We start from the raw sequence: 24930 nt of genomic DNA, 5'->3' as shown, positions 1-24930 counted from the left end.
GTAGTACCTGGATGAAATTTGGAATTGTCTCCCTTAGGGTGAGGATGAGCGTATCAGAAGAATGAACTCAGAATTTTAGTGGCAAGAGAGGTGTCAGACACTGGCAACTCTTCATCACAGCATAATAGGACTACAGATGGGATGGGGATGCCCAAGTAGCAACAGGATCTTCCAGTTGCCCTTGCAGCTGCATATGGCCCTATGACTAAGTCTCATATAAGGAAGGTAGACGAGGTGAAAAGGCACGTTCTGCTTAACCTATTCAAAAGGCAATGGTTTGCCCTGCACTTCTGCTCTCTCTTCCTGCCTGGAGCCTAGACTATTGATAACCAGAGCAACCTTTGGAACTATGTATTGCAGATAGTAAGACCACCACCAGACTGGGGCCCTAAATGCCTGGATCTTCTAATCTGGATCTGTTCACCTTGGGCTGTTGCATGAGAGATAAGTAAACTGCTGTTTTGTTTATGCTACTGAATTTTTAATTTTTCTTTTTACAGCTGTTTAGACAACCCTAATTAATATGAGTATCAGTATTCTTTGGACCTATAACTTTTTAAAGATTAAAAAAAGCTTTCAGTCATAAATGTGAACTGGCACTGTAATAGTTCTTTTAGTATAAAATTCTGAAGAGAGTATTTTTTTTGTTTGTTTTTTGTTTTTGTCTTTTCTGAGGCCGCTCCCACAGCATATGGAGGTTCCCAGGCTAGAGGTCTAATCAGAGCTGTAGCCGCCAGCCTACGCCACAGCCACAGCAAAGTGAGATCCGAGCCACGTCGGCAACCTACACCACAGCTCACGGCAACACTGGATCCTTAACCCACTGAGCAAGGCCAGGGATTGAACCCGCAACCTCATGATTCCTAGTCGGATTCGTTAACCACTGCGCCATGATGGGAACTCCTGAAGAGAGTGTTTTAATGTAACCATTTTACACATTATTTGTAAATGAATTATTTGTAAATTGGATAATTTTCAATGTCCTAGAGATGCCTAGTTATGAGAAAACTTATGAATACTTTAATAAACTGAATATTAATATCTCCCTACTGAATCACTTTTACAATTTCAGAACAATGCAAGAATTACTTTTAAAACAATATTTTAAAATGCAATTTTATTTTTATGAACTACTACTTTAATTGTTTCGTAATTAATTACTTTTTTTTTTTTTTTTTTGGCCTTGCCTGTGGCATGTGGAGGTTCCCGGGCCAGGGATTGAACTCTCACCACAGCAGTGACAATGCTGGACTCTTAACCCACTGAGCCACCAGGGAATTCCATATAATTAATTTTTTTTCTTTTTTTGGTCACCCCACAGCATACGGAGTTCCCAGGCCAGGGATCAGATCTGAGCTGCCATTGCAACCTACATTGTAGCTGTGGAAGCTACGGCAATGCTGGATCCTTTTTTAAAAAAATTGTTAATGTATTTTTGTCTTTTTAGGGCTGTACCCACAGCATATGGAGGTTCCAGGATAGGGGTCGAATTGGAGCTGTAGCCGCTGGCCAAAGTCATAGGCACAGCAATGCCAGATCTGAGCCTCGACTGTGGCCTGCACCACAGCTCACGGCAATGCCAGATCCTTAACCACTGAGTGAGGCCAGGGATCCAACCTGCATCCTCATGGTTACTAGTCAGATTCGTTTTCTCTGAGTCACTATGGGAACTCCAATGCTGGATCCTTTAAACCATTGTGCTGAGCTGGGGATTGAACCTGCGACCTGGTCCTGCAGAATTGATGCTGATCTCATTGTGCCACAGTGGGAACTCCTTACTTACTTTTAAATTTGGCAAATATGTTTGGCTGAATATATGGGCCCCAAAGAGAGATATGTTCTAATCTAAAGAACCTGTGAATGTTACCTTCTATTACAAAAGGTACTTTTCAGGTAATTAAAGTAAAGATCTTCAGATGGGGAGATTATCCAGCTAGGCCTAATGTAATTACAAGCATCCTTATAAAAGGGAGGGTTAGGGAGATTGGACTATAGAGACAGAAGGACATGTAAACTTGAGATCCCATCATGGCTCAGCAATCAACGAACCCAACTAGCATCCATGAGGATATGGGTTCAATCCCTGGCCTCGCTTAGTGGATTAAGGATCAGGTGTTGCCATGAGCTGTGGTGTAGGTTGCAGATGCGGCTTGGATCCCGAGTTGCTGTGCCTGTGGTATAGGCTGGCAGCTACAGGACCTGCAGGTGCGGTCCTAAAAACATAAAAAGACAAAAAAAAAAAAAAAAAAAAAAAAAAAGGACACGTGAACAACTGAAGCAAGATGATACTCTGCAGGCTTTGAAGGTGGAGGAAGGGTCCAAGAACCAAAGGGTGCAAGGAATGCAGTTTTAGAAGCTGGAAACATTAAGGAAATAGATTCTCCCTTAAAAATCTCTGAGGCAGCATAGCCCTGTGGACACTATGATTTTGACCCAGAGAAAACCATTTTGGGCTTCAGTTCTCCAAAAATGTAAAAGATTAAATTTTTATTGTTTGAAGCCACTAAGTTTGTGGTATTATGTTAGAGGAGCTGTAAGAAACCAATACAGAAATGATAAGCACTTGCACAAGATGAGGATACCGGGATTTGTTCAAAAACAAACTAATCTGAAAGATTCCTTCTGTAAATCTGTTTATTTGAGATGAACTATCAGTGAAGCAGCCATGCTGATTGTGCTTCCTATGGGTCCAGTGCTTCACGCTGAGCTCTTACAGAACAAAAAAAAAAAGCAGTGGGAGGCCTTGCCCCTTGTGATTTTCAATGACGATTGAAAACATGGAATATATACCCATTAAAAAGATTTAAAGATACTTGAAAACACCATAAAAAAAAAAAAAAAAACAAGAGGAAAATCTCCAGTGAAGAAATAATAGAGTTCTAAAAAGTTCATTGTAATTAGTTGTTGAAAATCGAAACACATCTTCCCATAGAAACACACTTTTTTTTTTTTTTTTTTTTGGCTGTGCCTGTGGCAAGTGGCAGTTCCTGGGCCAGAGATCAGACCAGTGGCACAGCAGCGACCTAAGCTGATGCAGTAACAACACCAGATCCTTAACCTGCTGTAGCACAAGGGAACTCCAGAAACACTCACTTTTGATGGTTAAAGCACTGGAAATGTCATAAAAACCTATGGAATCTTTAAAATAGCACAAAAAATCAGTTAAAATCATATTTCTGGATCAGAAGGGAATGAGAGTTTTCTGGTAGTGGTTCTGACTCATTCACATACAGAAGAACAACACTCATACCTGAGGAGTCTCTGGGGGCTCTTATTTTCCCAACCACTCCGCAGGCACAGGGTCCTTCTGGCTTTCACATCACAGACCAGATCAGGGAGGCATGGACTGGGCTGGGGACAGTGGAAGTCATGAGAAGCAGATAATACTGGCTATGGTTCAGAGGTAAAATGACTGGTATGATGGATGTGAAGCAGGGGTGTCATACAACTTTCTTGTGTACTTTCTCAGCCAATATTCACCTCCAGATGGAAGCATTACCTTTATTTCTATCACCATAGTTCCTTTTTTGGCCAAGTCCACGGCACGTGGAAGTTCCTGGGGCCAGGGATTGAACCCATGTCACAGCAGGAATCGAGGCACTGCGGTGACAATACTGGGTCCTTAACCTGCTGCACTGCAAGAGAAATCCTGTTTTTTTATTACTGAGGTACATTTGACATATAACAGATTAGTTTAAGGGGTATAACACTTGTAAACCCACATATGATATTGGTTTACAATATGATATTTGTACGCATTGTGAAATGATCACCACAGTAAGTCTAATTAACATCTGGTAGTTTCATTTGTTCCCAAACTTCATATAAATAGAATTATACAGTATGCACTCACTGTGCTTGGAATCATTACACAACCGGGTATTTTTAACATTTATCCGAGTAGTTGCATCTATCAGTAGGTTTCTCTTTTTGATAGTATGAATATGTAGTTTGTTTATTATCCATTCTCCTATTGATGAACATTTGGGTTATTTCCACTTTTTGGTGTTATGGAGAAGGTGTTTTATTCTTGAATAAGTCTTTTTTTGTGAACATCTGCTCTCATTTTCCTTGTGTGCCTAAGCATGGAATTGCTGGGTCTAGGGTAGGTATAGGTTTAACTTTAGTTGAAACTGCCAAAAAGTTTTCAAAAGAAGTTGTACCATTTTACACCCTCACTAGCAATGCAGAAAAGTTCCACTAGCTCCATAACCTTTCAGTATTTGCTATTGTTAGCCATTCTTGTGGGTATGTGATAATCTCTATGGTGTTTTTCATTTGAATTTCCCTCTTTACTAATGATGAACCTCTTTCAATTTAATTTCTTGGCCCTTGTGTATCTTCTTTGCAAAGTGTTTGTGAAAACCTTTCACCTATTTTTGAAAAGCTGGGTTGTCTTCTAATCATTGAGTTGTAAGAGTTCTTTGTATGATCTTGTTATAAATCCTTTGCAGATATATGTACTTTTTTTTTTTTTCCTTTGGTCGAGCTCCTGGCATGTGAAACTTCCTGGGCCAGGGATCGAAAATGCACCACACCAGTGACCTGAACCACTGCAGCGACAATGCCAGAACTTTAACCCACTGTACCACAAGGGAACTCCACTTTTCACTTTCTTGAGTTTTTTGATGAGCAGAAGTTTTAAATTTGGATAAAGTCTACGTTATCATTTTTTCCTTTATGGTTAGTGCTTTTTGATCTCATTTTAGAAATCTTTACCTACTCCAAGCACATACAGTCTCCTGTGTTTCTTACTCAAAGATTTATATTTTAGCTTTCACATTTAGATTTGCAATCCATTTTAAATTAATTTCTGTGAGTGGTATGAGTGTAAGAGTCAAGGCTTATTTTTGTTGTTGTTTTTTTTTTTCCTATCTGGATGCTGTGTTCTTCCAACATCATTTATTCTAAGATTTTTCTTTCTCCTTGAATTAATATTTGGTATCTTTGTTATTGGTCAAGTAACTATATATGTGTGAGCCTATATCTGGATGCTATTCTGTTCCATTAATCTATTTGTTTACCCTTATGCTTATGCCATACTTTATTACTTACCTTTATAGTAAAATGCGAAAATAGGTAGTAGAAATCCTCTATCTTTGTGCTTATTTAAAATAAAGTAAAATCTTTAAAAAATGATTTTGACTATTCTAGGTTTTTTGCAATTCCACTTATATTTTAAAATTAACCTGTCAATTTCTACCAAAAAAAAAAAAAAAAAAAAAGAGCCTGCTGGGGATTTTTATTAGGATTGCATTGAATGTATAGACCAATTGGGTAGAACTGACATCGGAACAATTTAATCTTCCAATCTGTGAAATAGGCCATTTTTTTCTCTTATCAGGTCTTTGATTTCTTCTTATAATGTTGTAATTTTCACTCTAAATCTTATCCATTTTATTTAATCCTATATACTTTATTTTTAAATCCTATTGTAAATGATATTTTTGTTTGTTTGTTTTTGCTTTTTAGGGCTGCACCCGTGGCATATGGAGGTTCCCAGGCTAGGGGTCTAATCGGAGCTGTAGCCCCTGGCCTACACCACAGCCACAGTGGATCTGAGCCTCGTCTGCCACCTACACCACAGCTCACGGCAATGCCAGATCCTTAACCTACTGAGCAAGGCCAGAGATCAAACCCACAACCTCATGGTTCCTAGTCGGATTCATTTCCGCTGTGCCATGACAGGAACTCCGTAAATGGTATTATTTATACAATTCGTATACTAAGTGTTTGTTCACGTATATAAAGAAATACAGTTGATATATATTCACTTTGTATCACATGGCCTTGCTAAATTCACTTATTCCAGTAGTTTACACAATCATGTCATTTATGAATAAAGATAGTTTTACCATTTCCTTTGCAATTTAAAATTTTTTTCATTTTTTTTTTCTCTCTCCTTATCGTACTGGCAGGAACTCCAGTACAATGTTGAAAAGAAGTGGCGGTAACAGGTATCCTTGTCTGGTTAGGGGGGAGCATTCACTATTTCACCATTAAGTGTGATGTTATTTGTATGTTTTAGGTAAATAATCTTATTAAATTGGGGAACTGTCCATTCTTAGTCAACTAATAGTTTTTTATTATGAATAAGTTTTGAATTTTATAAAAGGTTTTTCCTGTATGTTTTAAGATGATCACATTGTTTAAATTATATTAAATGATTTTCATTATTTATTTATTTGTTTGGTTTTCTTTTTTGGCCACCCCAAGGCATATGGAGTTCCTGGGCCAGGGATCAGATCCGTGCTACAGTTGCATCCCAGTTGGCTGAAGATGGAACCCGCGTCCTGGCACTGCAGAGACTTTGCAGATCCTATTGTTCCACAGTGGGAACGGAATGATTTTTTATTTTTGTTATTTTACTTTTATTTTAAAAAATTTTTAATCGTTATTTCCCCAATACAATTTATTTTTGAATTATAGTTTTGTCTGAATGTATACCCAAGAGTGGGATTGCTGGGTCATATGGTAGTTCTATGTATAGATTTCTAAGGTACCTTCATACTGTTCTCCATAGTGGCTGTACCAGTTTACATTCCCACCAACAATGCAGAAGGGTTCCCTTTTCTTCACACCCCCTCCAGCATTTGCTATTTGTGGACTTATTGATGTTGGCCATTCTGACTGGTGTGAGGTGGTATCTCATAGTAGTTTTGATTTGCATTTCTCTAATAATCAGGGATGTTGAGCATTTTTTCATGTGCTTGTTGGCCATCTGTTTATCTTCTTTGGAGAAATGTCTCTTCAGGTCTTTTGCCTATTTTTCAGTTAGGTTGTTGGCTTTTTTGCTGTTGAGTTGTGTAAATTGCTTGCATATTTTAGAGGTTAAACCCTTGTCAGTTGCATCATTTGAAATTATTTTCTACCATTCGGTAAGTTGTCTTTTTGTTTTCTTTTTGGTTTCCATTGCTGTGCAAGCTTGTCAGTTTGATTAGGTCCCTTTAGTTTATTTTTGCTTTTATTTCTGTTGCTTTGGGAGACTGACCTGAGAAAACATTTGTAAGATTGATCTCAGAGAATGTTTTGCCGATGTTCTCTTCCAGGAGTTTGATGGTGTCTTGTGTTGTGCCGTGAAAGAACAGAGACCACTCAGAGACCACTCCAACAGAGAAAAAACAAATTAGGAGTCCTTATTACTGGCTATTGCCACACACTGCCTTTTAAAAGCAGCTTGAGTATGAAGCCCCAAACAAAGAAACGGACTGCGTTTACAAAGGCAAACTTACATCCAGGTGGGGAGGAGGTATGCATGCATAAGCAGGGGTACAGAAGCAAAGTGGCGCTTAAATTACTTTAAACCTTATCTAGTAATAACGTTTAGGTTAAACAGTAATGATTTAGTGTAAGGGCTGTATTTCCTGACTTCAAGCAGGCAGCTTATGCCAGCGCCAAAGAGGTAATCAGACGAGTAACCACGTAGCAACTGCAGTTCTCCTTATCAGCTAACTTTGTTCTCTAAGGAGGTTGGTGGCGGGCTGGAGGCTTAAGTGCCCAGTTGATTACATTACACCAGTGCTGAGGAATGTTAACAAGGCTCAGGCTTGGGTCCTTCATTCTCCACCCATGCCTCCAAGGGAGATGTTAACAAGGCCCAGGCTTATGTCCTTCAGTCTTACATTTAAGTCTTTAACCATTTTGAGTTTATTTTTTATGCATGGTGTGAGGGTGTGTTTTAGTTTCATTATTTGCATGCAGCTGTCCAGGTTTCCCAGCAATACTTGCTGAAAAGACTGTCTTTTTCCCATTTTATGTTCTTGCCTCCCTTGTCAAAATTAATTGACCATAGATGTCTGGGTTTATTTCTGGGTCCTATATTCTGTTCCATTAGTCTGTATGTTTGTTTTGGTACCAGTATCACACTGTCTTGGTGACTGTGGCTTTGTAATAGTGCCTGAAGTCTGGGAAAGTTATGCCTCCTGCTTGGTTTTTGTTTCTCAGAATCGCTTTGGCAATTCTGGGTCTTTTTTGGTTCCATATAAATTTTTGGATTGTTTGGAACTGAATGATTTTTTTAAATGTTAAGCCAACGATGTCTTTCTGGAATAAACTCACAAGACCATGGTGTGTATAGTTCTCACATAACACTGTACTTGATTTGTTAATATTTCATTTGGAATTTTTTTCATCTATATTCTTATGAAATATTACTCTGATTTTTTTTTCTTGTAATACTCGTGATGAGTTTTGGTATCAAGGTTATGCTGGCTTCTTTGAAAGATTTTGGGTAGAATTATTCATCTTTTCCCTTAAAAGTTTGGTAGCATTTACCAAGGTAGCCATCTGGATCTGGTGTTTTTGTTGTTGGAATGTTATAAATTATGGATTTAATTTCATTAAAAGAAGTTCATGCTGTGGTGCAAAGGGATCGGCAGGAGCACTGGGAGGCAGATTCTGATCCATGGCCTGGCACAGTGGATTAAGGATCTGGCATTGCCTCAGCTGTGGCTTAGGTGGCAACTGTGGCTGAGATCTGATTCCTGGCCTAGGAACTCCGCATACCTCCGGGCATGCAAAAAAAAAAAAAAAAAAAAAAAAAGCTACAGAACAATTCAAAATTTCTGTAAATGGTTTGCGTGTGTTTTTAAAAAGTTACCCATTTCATCTAAGTTAAATTTATTGCTATAAAGTTATCCATGTATCCTTATATTTTTTAGTGTGTATAGCATCTATAATGACGTTGCCTCCGTCATTCTTTTTTTTTTTTTTTTTTTTTTTTTTAAATAATTTCAGGGCCGCACCCACAGTATATGGAGGTTCCCAGGCTAGGGGTCTAATCGGAGCTGTAGCCCCTGGCCTACACCATAGCCACAGCAATGCAGGATCTGAGCCACATCTGTGACCTACACCACAGCAGACCTACACCACAGCAGACTTACCAGCAATGCCAGATCCCCAATCCACTGAGTGAGGCCAGGGATTGAACCTGTGTCCTCATGGATGCTAGTCAGATTCGTTTCTGCCACATTGGGAACTCCTGTCATTCTTGATATTAGGTAATTTGTTTTCTGTCTCACTTTTACTTGATCAATTCTGCCAATTTTATTAATCTTTTAAAAGAGCTGCCTTTACTGACTTATTCTGTTTTATGTCTGTTTTCTATTTCATTAATTTCTGATTTTATTTCTTTCTACCTCTTTTTTTGTAGCTTGTTGAGATACTTAATTCATCAGATTTCCTTCTAAGAACTACTATAGCTGCATCTAAGAACAGTGATGACACCAAATGCTGGAAAGGCTATGGTGCAACAGATAAACTTGTGCATTGCTGGTGGGAATGCAAAATGGTACAGCCATTTTGGAAGACAGTTTGCAGGTTTCTTAGAAACTATGCATACTCTTACCACACATCCAGCAGTTGTGAGTCTTGATATTTACCCAAAGGAATTAAAAACATGCATCCACACAGAAACCTGCACTCAGGCTTCTAGACGCTCCCAGCTAACTGAGGTGTAATTGGCAAATCAAATTTTATATATTTAAAGTATAAATGATGATAATGTCTACATTTGATGATTGGCTATACTTATATACTGTGAAATGATAACCACAATCGAGTTAACACATTTATTACCTCCTAGAGAGGTAGATGAGTATTGAGAATGTGTGTGTGGTGAGAATGCTTAACATTTACTACCTCAGCAAATTTCCAGTATCCAATACAGTATTATTCCCTATAGTCACTATTTTGTACATTCGACCCTCAATACTTACTCATATTATGGCTGAAATTTTATGCCCTTTGACCAACAAAACATTTCCTAAGAAATACTGGTAAATAAAATAAATAAAAAGTGGTATGTAAGAACTATTTGAAGAAAACAAGCCTGACTGAAAGACATAAAATAAAACTTGAATAAATATCTTATTCCCAGATAGGAAATCTTAGTATTATAAAAATTGTTTCCCAGTCTCCCAACATTAATTGGTAATGTTGAGGCAAGCCAATAAAATTTTTTTTCTGTTCTTTTTAGGACTACACCTGTGGCATATGGAAGTTCTTAGGCTAGGGGTCCATCAGACCTTAGCTGCAGGCCTATACCACAACCATAGGAACACCAGATCCAAGCTGCAGCTGTGGCCTGTGCTTCAGCTTGTGGCAATGTCAGATCCTTGACCCGCTGAGCAAGGCCAGAGTTTGAACCTATATCTCTATGGATACTAGTTGGGTTCTTAACCTACTGAGCTACAATGGGAATTCCCTAAAATTTTTAGTTGAATTTTTAATGGACCTTGATGAACTGATTCTGCATTTAATATTGACTACTGGAAAAGAAAATGTGTGAAAAAATTAAAAGGAAAACAAAAATTGAAATATTCAGAACAAACTGTAACTTTATAGTGATTCAAATAGTGTAATATTGTTGTGTTAAAAGATAGCCTGTATATACTAATGGAATTTCATTTGCATTTCAAATCATTAGAAGAAAGAATAAGTTATTATGCATTAGGTTCAAGTATTAGCTGGCATTAATAGTGAAAATTTTTTTTTTTCATGAGAGTTTATACTGATGGCATACTGTATTAAAGTTGGCTATTAAAAATTGTGATTGCATGGTTCAAGGAAGCTATTAGATAAAAATTAAGCCATTTAATGTAAAATCTACCATATCCTTAGTGACAAATACATGAAAATAATAAGCACAGTAAAAATAAATACAATTATGCAGCACAATTTTCTAGAAAATAATTCCCACTCAAATCTGAATACTCAATTTAACTCCCTTCTCCAGTTTAGCAACCACTCTCACTGTTGTTTGTTCTTTTTTTTTTTTATTTTCCCACTGTACAGCAAGGGGGTCAGGTTATCCTTACATGTATACATTACCATTACAGTTTTTCCCCCACCCTTTCTTCTGTTGCAACATGAGTATCTAGACATAGTTCTCAATGCTATTCAGCAGGATCTCCTTGTAATAGTGAAAATTTTTAAATAACTTCATACATGTTCATCAAGATTGGAAAGGACTCTATTATGAGACACAGACCACAGACATGTATGTATGTATGTATGTATGCACACACACACACATATATGAATTTAAGTATATTTTTTAAAATGTATACTGACCTAAAGAGATCACAAAAGATTTTTAAACAGCACAGTCCCTATTCGGTTCCTATATCTCTCATGGCAAAGTGTAGGAACAACCTAAGCAAGCACAAACACTTAGTTTTAATTCATGTCCTAGAGTACATCACATCCACTTGCATTCCACTGACCAAGAAAATCATAGGAGCTCTACCTGCAGGAGGCACTTAAGTCATATAGCTAAGGGTGTGTATGTACAATCATCTTATAGATGAGAAAGTGAATAGTTGGGAATAGTTATACAATCTAACAAAGCTGGCTGTCCATGACCCCAGGACCCCAGCATCGAGTAGATATCCCACACTCTGTGTATGTGTGTGTGTTTCCTGTTTACTTTCAGACCCTGTATCTGTGAGTCACACACAAGAGAAAACACTATGGAACTTTTGCATTTGGATTCCTTTGAGCAAATGAGGTTACAGTGGGACCTCAACAGTGAGAGATACTTCCTAATTTCTTGCGTCTCCACTGGTAAGATGTAGATACTTGAGTGTTCACCAGACTCATTCCCAGCTTAAGGTTTTTTGTCCATCACTATACTCTGGACATTCAAATTGGTGTAGTTCCGTGTAAAAAATATATTTCCTTTAACTTTCACAACATCATTATAGGATAGCTATTTTATCCCCATTATAAATTGTTGTGTATCACAGGGCCTCCAGAAGCACTCTCATTTTTAAAACTCTTTGATTAGGAAGATTAATTGTACATGCCAATTTAGAGCAATTTGTGGGGACAGAGGTGGGAGAACTCCCTTGCTTCAAAGTTGTTACAGAGCCTCAAGAATACAGTTATTTATGTAACAGTTATTTATTTTTCAAACCTAAGACCCAGCTTTGTGGGGTTAGGCCATGAGATGGCTTTGGGCTTTTATCAACCATAGCAGGGAATGAGTTCTTAGGATTGTAGTGCCTGGTAGCAAGTTCACATTGCTTAAAGTTCTCTCAATGTAGACTGAGTCATGAGAAACATTTGGCTTCATGATTTTATTATTCTTTCTGTGGGAATAGGTCACAGAAGTTAAATTCCAGAGTTGGGATATTCAAAAGGTCTTTGGGATTTAGCTAGGTTGATTGCAGAAACAATATTCTATCAGGTGGAGAACAGAAAGAGTGGAATGATATGTGACTAATTTGATGGCAAGGCATGACAGAGAAAAGGCACTTAAAAAAGGAAAAGATGAGTTCCTGGGTGGCCGAGGATCCAGCATTGTCACTGCTGTGGTTCATTGTTGCTCCTGTCCCTGGGTTGATCCCTGGTCTGTGAACTTCACATGCCTCAGGCTTGGCAAAACATAAAACGAAAAAATCAAACAAACAAAAAGGGAAAACAAACAATGTCCTGACAGTCCTGTCAACAAAAATCTGTGGGCAAATTTTAGTGCACAATGGCAAGTTTACAATCTCTGGACTTTTTCTTCAAAGATATACTTGATAATATCCCAGTGTTGTGCCCTTAGCTTTGCTATTAAAGCCTAGTAGTAATTTTCTGAAGTGACTGGGCAAGAATCTTGTAAAGCAGTCTTATTTGCTGGTATACTAAAATGTGAACTGTCTTTAATTTATTTCCCCCCAGCCTTCTGGGTTTTAAATTTGTTATGTGTTATTTGAGACCAAAGACATAATTACATCAAAAATCAAAATGCAAATTTTCCATTCTTGGAAGAAAGAAAACCCAGTCTCTTTCATCCTAGTACAGTGATTTTTCTCTCCTAGAGCCCTGACCGAATCCTAACCTGTGCCCCAAGGCTTAAGTCCATGCCCTCAAAAAGAGATCTGTTCAAATTTTCACCCACAGTCAACATTTTAACCAAGTTCCATAGCTGGCTCACTAGATGCTGCCAGGTGGTGTCCTACTCTTCCCCAACACAGCATCCTGCTCTTCCCCAACACAGCACACAATGGACAGCAAGTACAACTTGTTCACTAACCTGTGCTTGGTCAAACTTGGTATGCTGGCCTATGCAAAGGCCCATTCCTGGAATGATTTGGTTACCATTAATCTTACTGGGCTGCTGTTGTCATACAGTGTACCTTCTCTGTGGAGTAAGAAACCAGAGAGTGAACATAAACACCATGATTATATAACATGAGCAGTGAGTGAAAAGGCAGTTGGGGTTATACTTTATTCCAGCAGTTAATGCTGACCTGATGTATTAGAACTCATTGGACAAGTTGCTTAAACTTTCTGTGCTTTAATTTGCTCATGCGTGAAATAACCTCTCTGTAGCTCAAGGTTATGACCATCATAGGTCCTGGAATTTAGAATTGTTCTACAGGTACCCCATTCAAACACTCAACAATGCTTATTATGTGCCAGGCACTGTTCAAGGTAGAGTTGAATTTTCAACATGTCTAAAAGTGAAGTCATTATCTTCCCTCCCTAAAACCAGTTTTTATCATCTATGTTCTCTGTTTCAGTGGTAGCATCAACATCCACTCCGTTACCCAAGGCAGAATCCCCTGGGAATCAATCTCAATGCTTCTCGATCCCTCAGCCCAATGGCCAGGCAATGGCCAGGTCCTCGCCAGTGTGTCCTCCCCAGTTTAAAAAATCTCTTATTCCCTTGCTAGCCCTGCTTCAGTGTCTCTGCCCTTGTGCTCTCTCTGCCTTGAATACGCTCCTTCCTGATTTCACACAGTTGGCTTCTCCTCACTCAGATCTTAGCTCAAAAGTCATCTTGTTGGTGACATGCTCTTCAACGCATCCTATCCAGAGCTGCTCCCCAGCCCCGATCTTAAGGTCAGGACCCTGTTTTGCTATCTGATTAGCACTAACACTGCCTGGTGACTTATTTGTATCCCCTCCATACTGTCTGTTTTCATCACAGAATCTAAGCTCTGCAAATGCCAGGACATTTTTCTGTCTTGTTCACCTCCATTCTAGACACTGGAGATGCGGCCAGTACAATCCGTCTTTACTTTACTCATGCAGCAAAAATCCAGCCTGGTACAATCCAATTCTCTAACTGCTCCTCGCTTGCACCCACCTGGTCTCATGACCATAAACCTCAAGTGTCCCTGACATGTATTTGGCCATGTTACCCTATTTCTCCAGTCAGTTCCCTCTCCCACTTCCCCAGACAACTGTTTCACACTTTTTCCTCCTCAGACTTCTAAGCCCCCTCCTCCCTTGGCAAGCTCATCTGATGACCTTGTTTCTCATTTCACTTAAACAGCAGAAGCAGAGGAGATCTGCCACATGCTCTTGGCACCATGTCTGTGCACGCGCTGTGCATCTGTGTTCCAGCACATGAACTGTCCGTGTTCCCGCTCTAGGCCACACCTCTACTCTTGCCCTGGGTCCCACCTCCCACATCATTCCTGCAGCATCAGCTTTTCTCCCCACTGGATCATTCCCAGCAGCTTTGCCTATGCCCCAATCTCCCCCATCTGAAAACAGAACAACCCTCCCCATGACCCCATTTCTCCTTTCAGTTATTGATCCCAGTATTCTGCTGCCTTTTACAGCAAAACTCTCTGAAAGAGGTGTGAGACATTTGTCTCCACTTTGTTTCCTCTTACTCCCTTTTAAAAACCCACTTCAATATATGGACATTGTTCTTGTCAGTGACCACCACATGGCCCAATCCAGTGGTTATTCCTCTATTCTTTTTTTTTTTTTTTTTTGTCTTTTTGCCATTTCTTGGGCCGCTCCCGCGGCATATGGAGGTTCCCAGGCTAGGGGTCTAATCGGAGCTGTAGCTGCCAGCCTATGCCAGAGCCACAGCAACTCAGGATCCAAGCCGCGTCTGCAACCTACACCACAGCTCACGGCAACGCCGGATCCTTAACCCACTGAGCAAGGGCAGGGACCGAACCCGCAACCTCATGGTTCCTAGTCGGATTCGTTAACCACTGCGCCACGACGGGAACTCCTTATTCCTCTATTCTATCTTTAGTGCACATCTTAGCTGCATTGGATACAATCACTTCTTCCTGAAACTCCTCTTCATTTGGCTCAGGGACAGTATGGTCTTAGTTCTCATACTATCTCTCAGCCTGCTCTGCTTCTGCTGGTTCCTCCTCATCTTCTTGACTTCTAAATATTAGTTGTCCAAGGCTGAGTCGCTTTTATAGTTTCAATCATCTCTTAGGGGGACCCATCTAGTGCCAAGATTTCTGGCCTCTCTAAAATGATGTCTTCCACATTTATATGTTCAGTTCCAATGTTCCCCCTGAACTCCAGATTAATCTCTCTGCTTATCTGTTCAAAATATGTACTTGAATATTTAGTAACTGTTTCATGCAACTCTGTCCAAAAATGAAGTCTTCATGTTCCCCAAACCTCCTCATTCTCAGTCTTCTCCTCTCCAAAAATGGAAACTCCATTCTACCATTCCTCTACTTCTCTCAGATACTCAATCAGTGTATTTTATAGGCTCTACCTTTTCAATGTATCAGTGTATCTAGTATTTGACCACTGTTCTCCACCCCACTGCCAGCTTGCTGGCCCAGCAACTATCACCTTTTGCCCAGCTTCCTGCAGGAGTCTCTAAACTGGTTCCCCTGCTTCCACTCTCCCCTCTTCTACAGACTTTCCAAACAGCATTCAGAGTAATAATCCAGGCATTATCTCACTAGCTGCCTCAAAGCCTCTCAGTTACCTTTCTTAGCTGTATTTTAGATATCAGATTCCGCATTCCACCAGAACACTTAGCCTATAGCTAGTACCCTATCTCTGGTATTACACAAAAGCAAATGTTCTTCACATTAAAAGTAGTAAACACTCTTTTGTTTGAGCTGCAGGTGGTTGATGTTGTTGCCTTAGTGGCTAAGTCTATCCACAGAACCTAGAAGGGAAGAAATAAATCAAACACAGAGACCAGAATGTAAAAACCACTCAGGAGCAGCCACATAGGACAGAGGTTCCTCTAGAGAAGTCAGCAAAGGATACAAATCTATCTGAAAGTTTGGAGAAACCAGCCAAGTAGCAAATAAATGTAGCGCCATTAAGCAGTTGTTTCTCTTTAACTTTAACATGGGTCACCGCCTGATTTTTATGTGCTTATTGCCTGTCTCCTCCTTTTAAAAATAAGCTTAATTTAAAATATAAACTTAGCGGCATTCCCTTCGTGGCTTAGCAGAAATGAATCTATCATCCATGAAGATGCAGGTTCCATCCCTGGCCTTGCTTAGTGGGTTAAGGATCCAGCATTGCCATGATCTGTGTGTTGTTCATAGATGTGGCTCCGATCCCACATTGCCGTGACTGTGGCGCAGGCCAGCGGCTATAGGTCTGATTAGACCCCTAGCTTGGGAACCTCAATATGCTGTGGGTGCGGCCCTATAAAGGCAAATAAATAAATGAATAAATAAATATAAACTTAGTATAATTTACTTAAATGTTCTATGATACTACCCTCTTACCTCCAGTGCCAAGAGAATGCTTGACCTGTAGTAGTAGATGTTCATTCGTTATTAGCAGAATGACTTAAGACAAATTTAGCTTCACAGATAGTGCTTTGTTTGCATTTCTATAAATAAGCCAACCTGAAGGCACCTCTTTGGTAATTTCCTCCCCTGTTTTAGACGGTGAAGATGGGAGGGAGTGCAACTTTAACCTGCGTTTACTGAAGATGGAAGCACCAGGATTAACTTTATTATTTTTGGCTGCATCTGTGGCATGCGGAAGTTGTCAGGGCAGGTACTCCACTGGCACTGCAGCTGCACCTGTGCCACAGCTGAGGCAACACTGGATTCTTAATCAGCTAGACGCAAGGGAACTTCTGGGAATTATATTCTTATGGTCTTATCCAGCAAATAATATAGTTCCTATTCCAGCTTTGTCAACTACCATTCCAAGCCACAGTTTACTCATCTGTAATGTGGGGACAATTATGGTACCTATTTAAGGGTTATAGTGAGGGTTAAATGAGAAAATAAATACATGTAAAGCTCTGAAGGCAGCAACTCTAACTACATCAATAAATATAAGCTATTTGGTTATTACCATAATATTTGTATTAGTGATACACTACTACATCATAAATCCACTCATTTTGATGTTCAGTCATGGTAACCCCCAATATAACACATCGTTTCAATTTGCCCCCCATAATCACTTGAGAAATCCACTGTGGTAATGACACTTTCATGATTTTTACCAATTTATTACCATTCAGAGGTTTCTAACCCTGGCCTACAGACAACAGGGAGTAAGTAAGAAGATTTCAGGGCCCAAACCAATTTATTACTGTGTAAACTGTTTTATAATTGAATGCTACAACCCCAGACCCCAGCAGAGTGGCTGGCACGGGACAATCAATGTTGATTAAATAATCAGCGAACGAGGAGCACATGCCAAGCATTTCAGGTCATCATCCTCCAGAGCGGGCAATAAGCACAACCAGAAGCAGATGAGTGAGAATGAGCGGCCCCACGTGCACAGGGCTGCAAGCTGCAAGCAATTCTCTGCCGCAGCAGAGTACGTCAGAGCACCCACCCACAGCGTCCAAAACTCAGCTTAGGCGCGCCCTCTGGTGGCCGCGGCGCCCTTGGTCCGGCCTCGAGCGTCGGGAAGGAAGCGCGCCAGGCGGCGCGGGGTGGGGCTTCGCCGGGCGGGATGGAGCGCGCGGAAGCCGGGACCTCCGCGGGCAACATGCCCCGCTTCCTGCTGGCCCTTCAGAGCCAGAGCCGAACTGAGGCGGAGCGGGCGCGGGTGCAGGAACAGGACCTCCGGCGGTGGGGCCTGACAGGTCAGTGGCCGTGGGCGAGCTTCCACCCGGGTCGGCCGACTCACCTCTCCCGGGCTGGGGAGCCGGCGTCAGGAACAATCCGGCGGTGCCCCGGTTGAACGGTCCTGTGGGTTTTTAACCTGCGGACCCCAGGGCATTCCCTCCCCGCTCCTGCGATGGGCCAGGGCGGAGAGGAACCCCGCCTGGGACCAGGTGGCCGTTTCTCCGTGTGCTCAGCACGGAGGAACGGGCTTCATGGCGGGTAAGCTTGGCCGCCCGCGGGCCTGGCCCCCGGCACACGGGCTCTGAGAAAGGGGGCGACTTGGTGAGGCCCCTGTCCCAAAGGTAAGAGCTTCCTCTCTGAAGAAGCGGAGGACGTCCTGGCTGTGGGTTTAAAGTTTGTGTTTCCGTGGTTTGGAGGCTGGCTTGGGGGCCGGGGGTTAATTGGTTGCTTGTGTAAAGCTATCAGACCTGGTCTCCAAGCTTCAGTTTCTTCTTGGATGACTTTGCGCGCGTAGTTCTTTGATAATTCTCCACTTGTTGATTCTCCCTCTCTGCTATAATTTGGAATATGCAGCGAAGCAAAGACTCCGCCCATTACTGGATGTAACCGTCTATTTTATTTATACTTGTCCTTCCCTGGAGTCTTTGAAGCGCTCCCCTGAGGTCTGCAGGCCGGGAGGCGGACCGCATCTCTGAATGGAAAGACCCAGATCCTTTCTCCGTATTTCCTGGCCTGCGCTGGCCTCGCCCCTAACCTCTACCATCCTTGTTTTCTTTATTTGTAAAGTGGGGAACACAGTGCAGTACCTTAATTGTCTTGATCTTTGATCAATAATAATGAGTGGGGTAGTCGTTAACTCATTGTTTATTGAATGCTGCTGAAAGCCATGTATTAGGTGTTAAGTTCAGAGATAAGGATGCAAAAGTAGGTGGGCCATAGAGTTTTTAGATTGGGCCTGTGAATGCTTTCAGATAGATAAACAAGTATTTGTTGAACTCATACTGTGTGCTAAATAACAAGGAAGCATGAGATTTTGTTATGAAAGAAGCAAAAGGTGCGGTTCTATATCCAAGTCAGAAGAGGGTTGGAAACAGATGATCGGATAGGATACAGAAATGGAAGAGAAGGACCTCTCCCTTCTTGAGTCTCTATAAGAATGTACCTCGGAGTTCCCGTTGTGGCTCATCGTGTTAAGAATCCGAGTAGTATTCCAGACAGAGGATGAGGGTTTGATTCCTGGCCCTGCTCAGTGGGTCATAGGACCTGGTGTTGCCGTGAGCTGCGGTGTAGGCCAGCAGTTGCAGCTCTGTTTCAGCCACTAGCTGGGGAACATCCATATGCTCTAGGTGTGACCCTAAAAAGAATTTCTGTGTCTGTAAGGAGTGTGTATCCAACTTAAATAAGAATTTTTGGGGGGCTGATGCTTACATGTTTGGTGTAAAGGGTATATGTTTATAAAAGACAAAGGTTATATATGATGATATAAGTATATTTTTGTTTCATTGGATGTGTTTTTGGATATGATACTTTGAGAGCATGTGTGAGAGAAGGCTGGAATTGAATGTGCACATTGATATTAGATTGTAGATAGTACACCTGGAGAAATGTACCTATGGATGGGTGCTGTTTTAGTGAAATTGAGAAGATAGGTAAGTGGTTGCAAGTTTGGGTGAATTAGAATTGAGTGAATGAAGAAGTAAATAGACAAATGTGGAAGCTTGGTGGTGGAATGGATAAATAGGTAGTGGAGAGAAAGAAAAGTAGGTATACTTCGAGGAATAACTATTTAACGTTATAACTTGACATTCCTATTTGTATTTGCCAGAATAAATTAATATTCTGAGAAACGATTCTTTGTGAGTTGGTTAAAAATGCTTACTGATTTTTTTCCCCCTTCTGATTGACAAGTAGTACATATTCTCTGTAAAAGGCTTGGGTAATATTCCATGCATGAAGAAAAAAACAGTAATGTACACAATCCTATTACTGTTAACATTTTATTATCTATCCTGACAGTCTTTGGTCTGTGCATGCATATGTATTATAAGTAATTTTTTATTTTCTTTTTTTTCCAGGGTGGGGTAGGGACTGAGGGAGAAGTGCAAAAATGGGGTTTCATGTTCATGCTTTTTTGGAAATCATAATTTTTTCTCTTATCATTTAGTCTTCAATATCATGCTTACTAGGTACAGAGTATTTCAGTTTATGGATATGCTATATATTTTAGTCAGCCTCTGTACTTAGGTATTTAGGTTTGTTTTTTGCTGTTTTAAGTAATACTAATAAATTTCTTTGTAACCAAATATTTATTATTGCTATGAATTTTTAACAATTGAGATATAGTTCACATATAATATTATATTAGTTTCAGGTGTATAACCTAATGATTGATACTTGTACATATTGTGTAATGATCTTCACAAGAAGTCTGGTTACAAAATTTTGTTTCCTTTTGTTGAGAACTTAGCAACTTTCACATATGCAATACAGTATTTTTATAGCTATGATTTTTTAATTCCTCGAAGGCAGCATTTTTGGAGCAAGAGTATATAGAATTTGGCTCATTTTTCCACACTGTCACCAACACTGATATTTTCAAATTTGCGAAGTTAAAAATGCTGTTTTATTGTTTAATGTTAATGGTTTACTAGTATTGATGACACTTAGATATTTGTCTTTCTTTTGTTTCTTGTCTATTTATGCTTGCTGCCCATTATTTAATTGTGGTGTTTGCCTTCTGCTTTGTAGGGTCTTTCTTACATTGAAAATAGTAAATATTTGTCACATATCGGGAATATATTTTCTAGTTTGTAATTTGCCTTTTTGTGTCTGTGTGTGTGTATTTCAGTGGTGAAATTTAAGAATTCTTTGCAGTCACATCTTTCGGCCTTTTACTATATGATTTTTGCTTTTAGTGTTCTGCTTAGAAGGAGATTTACTACTATAAATTTATAATTATTGGGCTAATATTTTTTTCTAATACAATTATGATTTATTTTATATTAAAATTTTTATCTCTCTAGAAATGTACTAGGAAGGAACTTGACTTTATTTTTTTCCCTCAAATATGGAACAAATTATCCATTTTTGGAAATTTCTTTCTTTTTTTTTGCCTTTTAACCTTTTAAGGCTGCACCCGAGGCATATGGAGGTTCCCAGCCTAGGGCTCTAATCAGAGCTATTGCTGCTGGCCTATACCACAGCCACAGCAGTGCCAGATCCAAGCCTTGTCAGCGACCTACACCACAGTTCACGGCAATGCTGGATCATTTAACCCACCGAGTGAGGCCAGGGATCAAACCTGCAACCTCATGGTTCCTAGTCATATTCGTTTCCACTGCATCATGACGGGAACTCTGGAAATTTCTGACTTCAGTGTTTTCTTCTGCAGTTATTTTCTCCAGTGATTCAGAAACTTTGTAGAGGTCTTCCTCCTCTTAATAGTGTCAGAGATACATTCTGTTCATCCAGTGAACTTCAGAAACCCAAAATACATTGGCTCATAAAGGTGTGTTAGGAATGCTTTGTTTCAGGGAAATGCAGACCTGTTATTTCTCATTGTTTTTGCCTGCTTTTTCATGTTAAAAACCTCTCACCACCTGAGAGGTGGGCATGAGAATTCAAACAACTCTACAATGGATATTGCCATGGGCACCCTCAAATTTATTTCTTCCCCAACCTCCAAGCATGCCTTACCACTGCCTAGAGGCTAGAAAGCCAAAGACTACATTTCCCAGAGTCCCCTGGAGTTCTCTTGTACATATGACTTGCTTTTGCCAGGCAGAAGCGAGATTTGAAAGAGGAAAGAGGGGGAGAGGCCATAGTCTGGGAGGGATTTGAGTTTTTCTCCGTTGCTCTTGACCAGGACTCCTAACCTCTGGAGTTCGGTGGGATACTGAACATCCATTTTGCTGGCATGGATTGCAGCTGAGGCCATAGGGTCCTGGAGATAGACAGTTGGGGCAATGACTTCTTGATTTTTTTTTTCCCCTGTAGATAACATATTATTTTTCTCTGGCTGCCTTCAAGATATTTTCTTTATCTTTAGTTTTTAGAAACAATTGTGTGTCTTGGTGTATATTTCTATTTGGGTTTATTCTTTTATTCTGTTTGAAGTTTATTCAGCTTCTTGACTCCATAGGTCTCTTGCCAAATGTAGAAAGATTTCAGCCATTCTTTCTTTGAGTAGTTTTTATTTTTATTTTTAGCTCTGTCCTGTTTGTCATCTCTCTCTGGGATGCCAGTGAATGAATATAGATCTTTTGTTGTAGACTTGTAATTCCCTGAGGCTCTGTTCATTTGTTTCAGTCTGTTTTTTCTCTCTTGTTCAGGTCGAGTAATTTCTATGGTTCTTTCTTCACTGAAATTCACTGAATTCACTGATTCTTTCCTCTCTTCCCTCCATTTTGCTGTCAAATCCATCCTCTGAGCTTTTTACTTTGGTTATTTATATTTTTCTCTATCTTTTTTTTTCTTTGTTGACACTTTCTGTTTCTTTACTGAGGCTTTCCATTTTTTTCACTTGTTTGAAGTATGCTCACACTTGCTTGTTGAAGCATTTTTATCATTGCTGCTTTAAAATCTGTCAGATAATTCTAACATCTCTGTCATCTAGGTTTTGGTGTCTGTGGATTGTCTTTTTTCATTGTTTGAAACCGTCTGGCTCTTGGTATAATGAGTGATTTTTTTACTGAGGCCTGTGCGTTTTTATCCTATGTTTTAAGACTCCAGATAGTATTTAAACCTTCTGTTCAGCACTCTGTTTCCTGCTGCCCTGGCAGGGGAAGGGGACTTGCTACCTTTTCTAACAAGTGGAGATTAGGAGTCAGGCTTCCCCTTCTCAGCTTCTGTTGACACCTGGGGATGGGGAGGGGGTTCCTGCTTACCTCTGGGGGAAGATGTGTGTACTGGCTTCCTGCTTGGTCCCCACTGACACTGTGGTGGGGTGGTCTCATTACCTCTGGGCAGTGATAAAAACCCTGTCTCCAGGAGTTCCCATCGTTGGCTCAGTGGTTAACGAATCCGACTAGAAACCATGAGGTTGTGGGTTCAATCCGCGACCTTGCTCAGCAGGTTAAGGATCCGGCATTGCTGTGAGCTGTGGTGTAGGTTGCAGACTCGGCTTGGATCCCGAGTTTACTGTGGCTCTGGCGTAGGCCGGCGGCTACAGCTCCCATTCGACCCCTAGCCTGGGAACCTCCATATGCTGTGGGAGCAGCCCAAGAAATGGCAAAAAAGACAAAACAAAAACAAACAAAAAAACAATCCTGTCTCCATTAGACCTCCTTTGACACGCCCCATTTCTGGGAATGGCTGGGAGGAGGCACATATAATCTAGTAAGGCTGGAAGTCCAGACTCCCTCTATGGTCTCCAAGACACAGCAGCGGAAGAAGTGGAGTGGCAGGGGCCTCATTACTCGTGAGTGGGGTTGAAAATCCTGGCTCCTCCTTAGCTTTCTCTGATACCTTGCCAGGGGGAGTGTTGGGGTACTTAGTTACAGCCTCTTGAGAGTGGAGGCTTGAGCTCCCACTTGGTCTTTGCCGATATGGTGGTGGGAGAGGCACTTTTTTCCCCTATGATGTTTGGCTTAAGTAGAGTGGGTTTTGTCTAAAAATTTTAGGCTGTCCCTTTCCTTTGGTCAGTGGAACCCAGCGAGCTCATCGCCTTGTTGTTCTCTGGGTCCCAAGGTTACTAACCAGTGTGCCTTCTTTGCTCCACATTTTCAGAGTCATCTACGTTCAATTTCTTTGTAGCATTCAGCTGTTTTCTTTTTTTCTTCTTTTTAGGGCCACATTTGTAGCATATGGAAGTTCCCAGGCTAGGGGTTGAATTCAAGCTGCAGCCACCAGCCTATGCCATAGCCACTGCAACACCAGATCCATGCTGCATCTGTGACCTGTGCCTCAGCTTGCAGCAATGCTGGATCCTTTAAACCACTGAGTGAGGCCAGGGATTGAACCTGTACCCTCATAGATAGTAGTCGGGTTTTTAACCCACTGAGCCACAGCAGATTAAGGCAAAAGAGCCCTAATCTTTTTAATGTTCTACAATTATCTATCAACTAGTTTCTTTTTAAAGGTCTTGGATTCGAACCAGAAAGATTCAGTTTTGTTAATAGTTATTTTTTAAAAATTTTATTATATTTGATTTACAATGTTCTGTCAATTTTTGCTATACAGCAAAGTGATCAGTTATACATTTATATACATTCTTTTTTTTCACATTATCCTCCATCATATTCCATTACAAGTGATTAGATGTAGTTCCCTGTGCTATAATAGTTCTTGTATAAAGTATGTTTGGGATCTTCCTTCTCCCCAAACATAGCTATTCTCTGAAATTGGGGGTTTTTTTCTCAAGGAGAGAGAAAAGAGAGGCAGTAGAAGCTCCATATGAGTTTCAGACATTTTCTGCTATTTCCTGTGCACTGTTAAATACTGCCTGTGGAACATTGTTTCAATTCTTAAAGGCACTGCTTCTCTACTGAAGCATGATGTAAACTAGTCCTATCCTGATTTTTTCCTTTAGCTTGGTGGCACATTTATGTTTTTGTTTGTTTGTTTGTTTTTTGTTTTCTTTTTAGGGCCGCACCTGTGGCATATGGAAGTTCCCAGGCTGGGGTAGAATGGGGTAGAATCGGAGCTGCAGCTGCCAGTCTGCACCACAGCCACAGCAACTCGGGATCTGCGCAGCATCTGCGATTTACACCACAGCTCATGGCAATGCTGGATCCTTAACCTCCTGAGCGAGGCCAAGGATCAAACCCAAATCCTCATGGATACTAGTCAGATTCTTTACCTCTATGCCACAGTGGGAATTCCTTGATGGTATATTTAAATGGTTGCATTTAAGGAAGCAGACACATAATGTTATGTTGCATCAGTAATACCTCATTTCCTAGAATGGACACTAGCATGAGACTCAGGCAGTATAGAGGCCAAATCCCAGGCTGACTTCTCATCTGTCAAGTGGCTCTCAAACCACCGACAGGCTGTCTAAAGCAGGCTTTGAATACAGTGATGTCTGTGTCTGCTCAAAAGTAGTTTGGAAGTCAGCAAGTGTTTGCATATCTGTACCTTCTCAGCAGAGGATATGGCTAGCAAGGTGTGGGGGTATGGGAGTTTAGGCTGCATTTTTAAGTTAATGTCTTGAATA

The 24930-nt window shown here is 40.6% G+C and overlaps 1 protein-coding gene and 1 long non-coding RNA gene across 13 annotated transcripts in view; one reads left to right on the top strand and one right to left on the bottom strand.

Annotated features, from left to right (window-relative positions):
* CHD1L (chromodomain helicase DNA binding protein 1 like) overlaps positions 1 to 24930 on the top strand; it is a 160766-nt gene that overhangs the window by 89391 nt on the left and 46445 nt on the right. Inside the window, exon 1 of one of the 12 annotated variants that reach the window (XM_021089966.1) lies at positions 6986 to 7249. The exons of 6 other annotated variants lie outside the window; for them this stretch is intronic. Coding sequence is in view for 2 of the 6 variants with exons in the window: in XM_001928518.5 (XP_001928553.1) it covers positions 17659 to 17791 (133 nt within the window). In the remaining 4 variants the exon portion in view is untranslated. Of the gene's footprint in view, positions 1 to 6985; positions 7250 to 16782; positions 17792 to 24930 lie in introns of those variants that run through there. 5 more of the 12 variants (XM_001928518.5, XR_297334.3, XM_021089960.1 and 2 more) reach the window with 5 other exon arrangements.
* LOC102165383 lies at positions 12066 to 14726 on the bottom strand. The gene is made up of 2 exons (XR_002343454.1): positions 13025 to 14726; positions 12066 to 12377 (listed from the first exon to the last, which is right to left on the bottom strand). It is a non-coding gene; the product is annotated as an uncharacterized LOC102165383 (long non-coding RNA).

This window comes from Sus scrofa, chromosome 4, assembly GCF_000003025.6.
Source record: "Sus scrofa isolate TJ Tabasco breed Duroc chromosome 4, Sscrofa11.1, whole genome shotgun sequence".
Taxonomy (NCBI): Eukaryota; Metazoa; Chordata; class Mammalia; order Artiodactyla; family Suidae; genus Sus; species Sus scrofa.
Note: the sequence above shows the minus strand (reverse complement) of the source record. Positions and strands in the feature narration are given on the sequence as shown.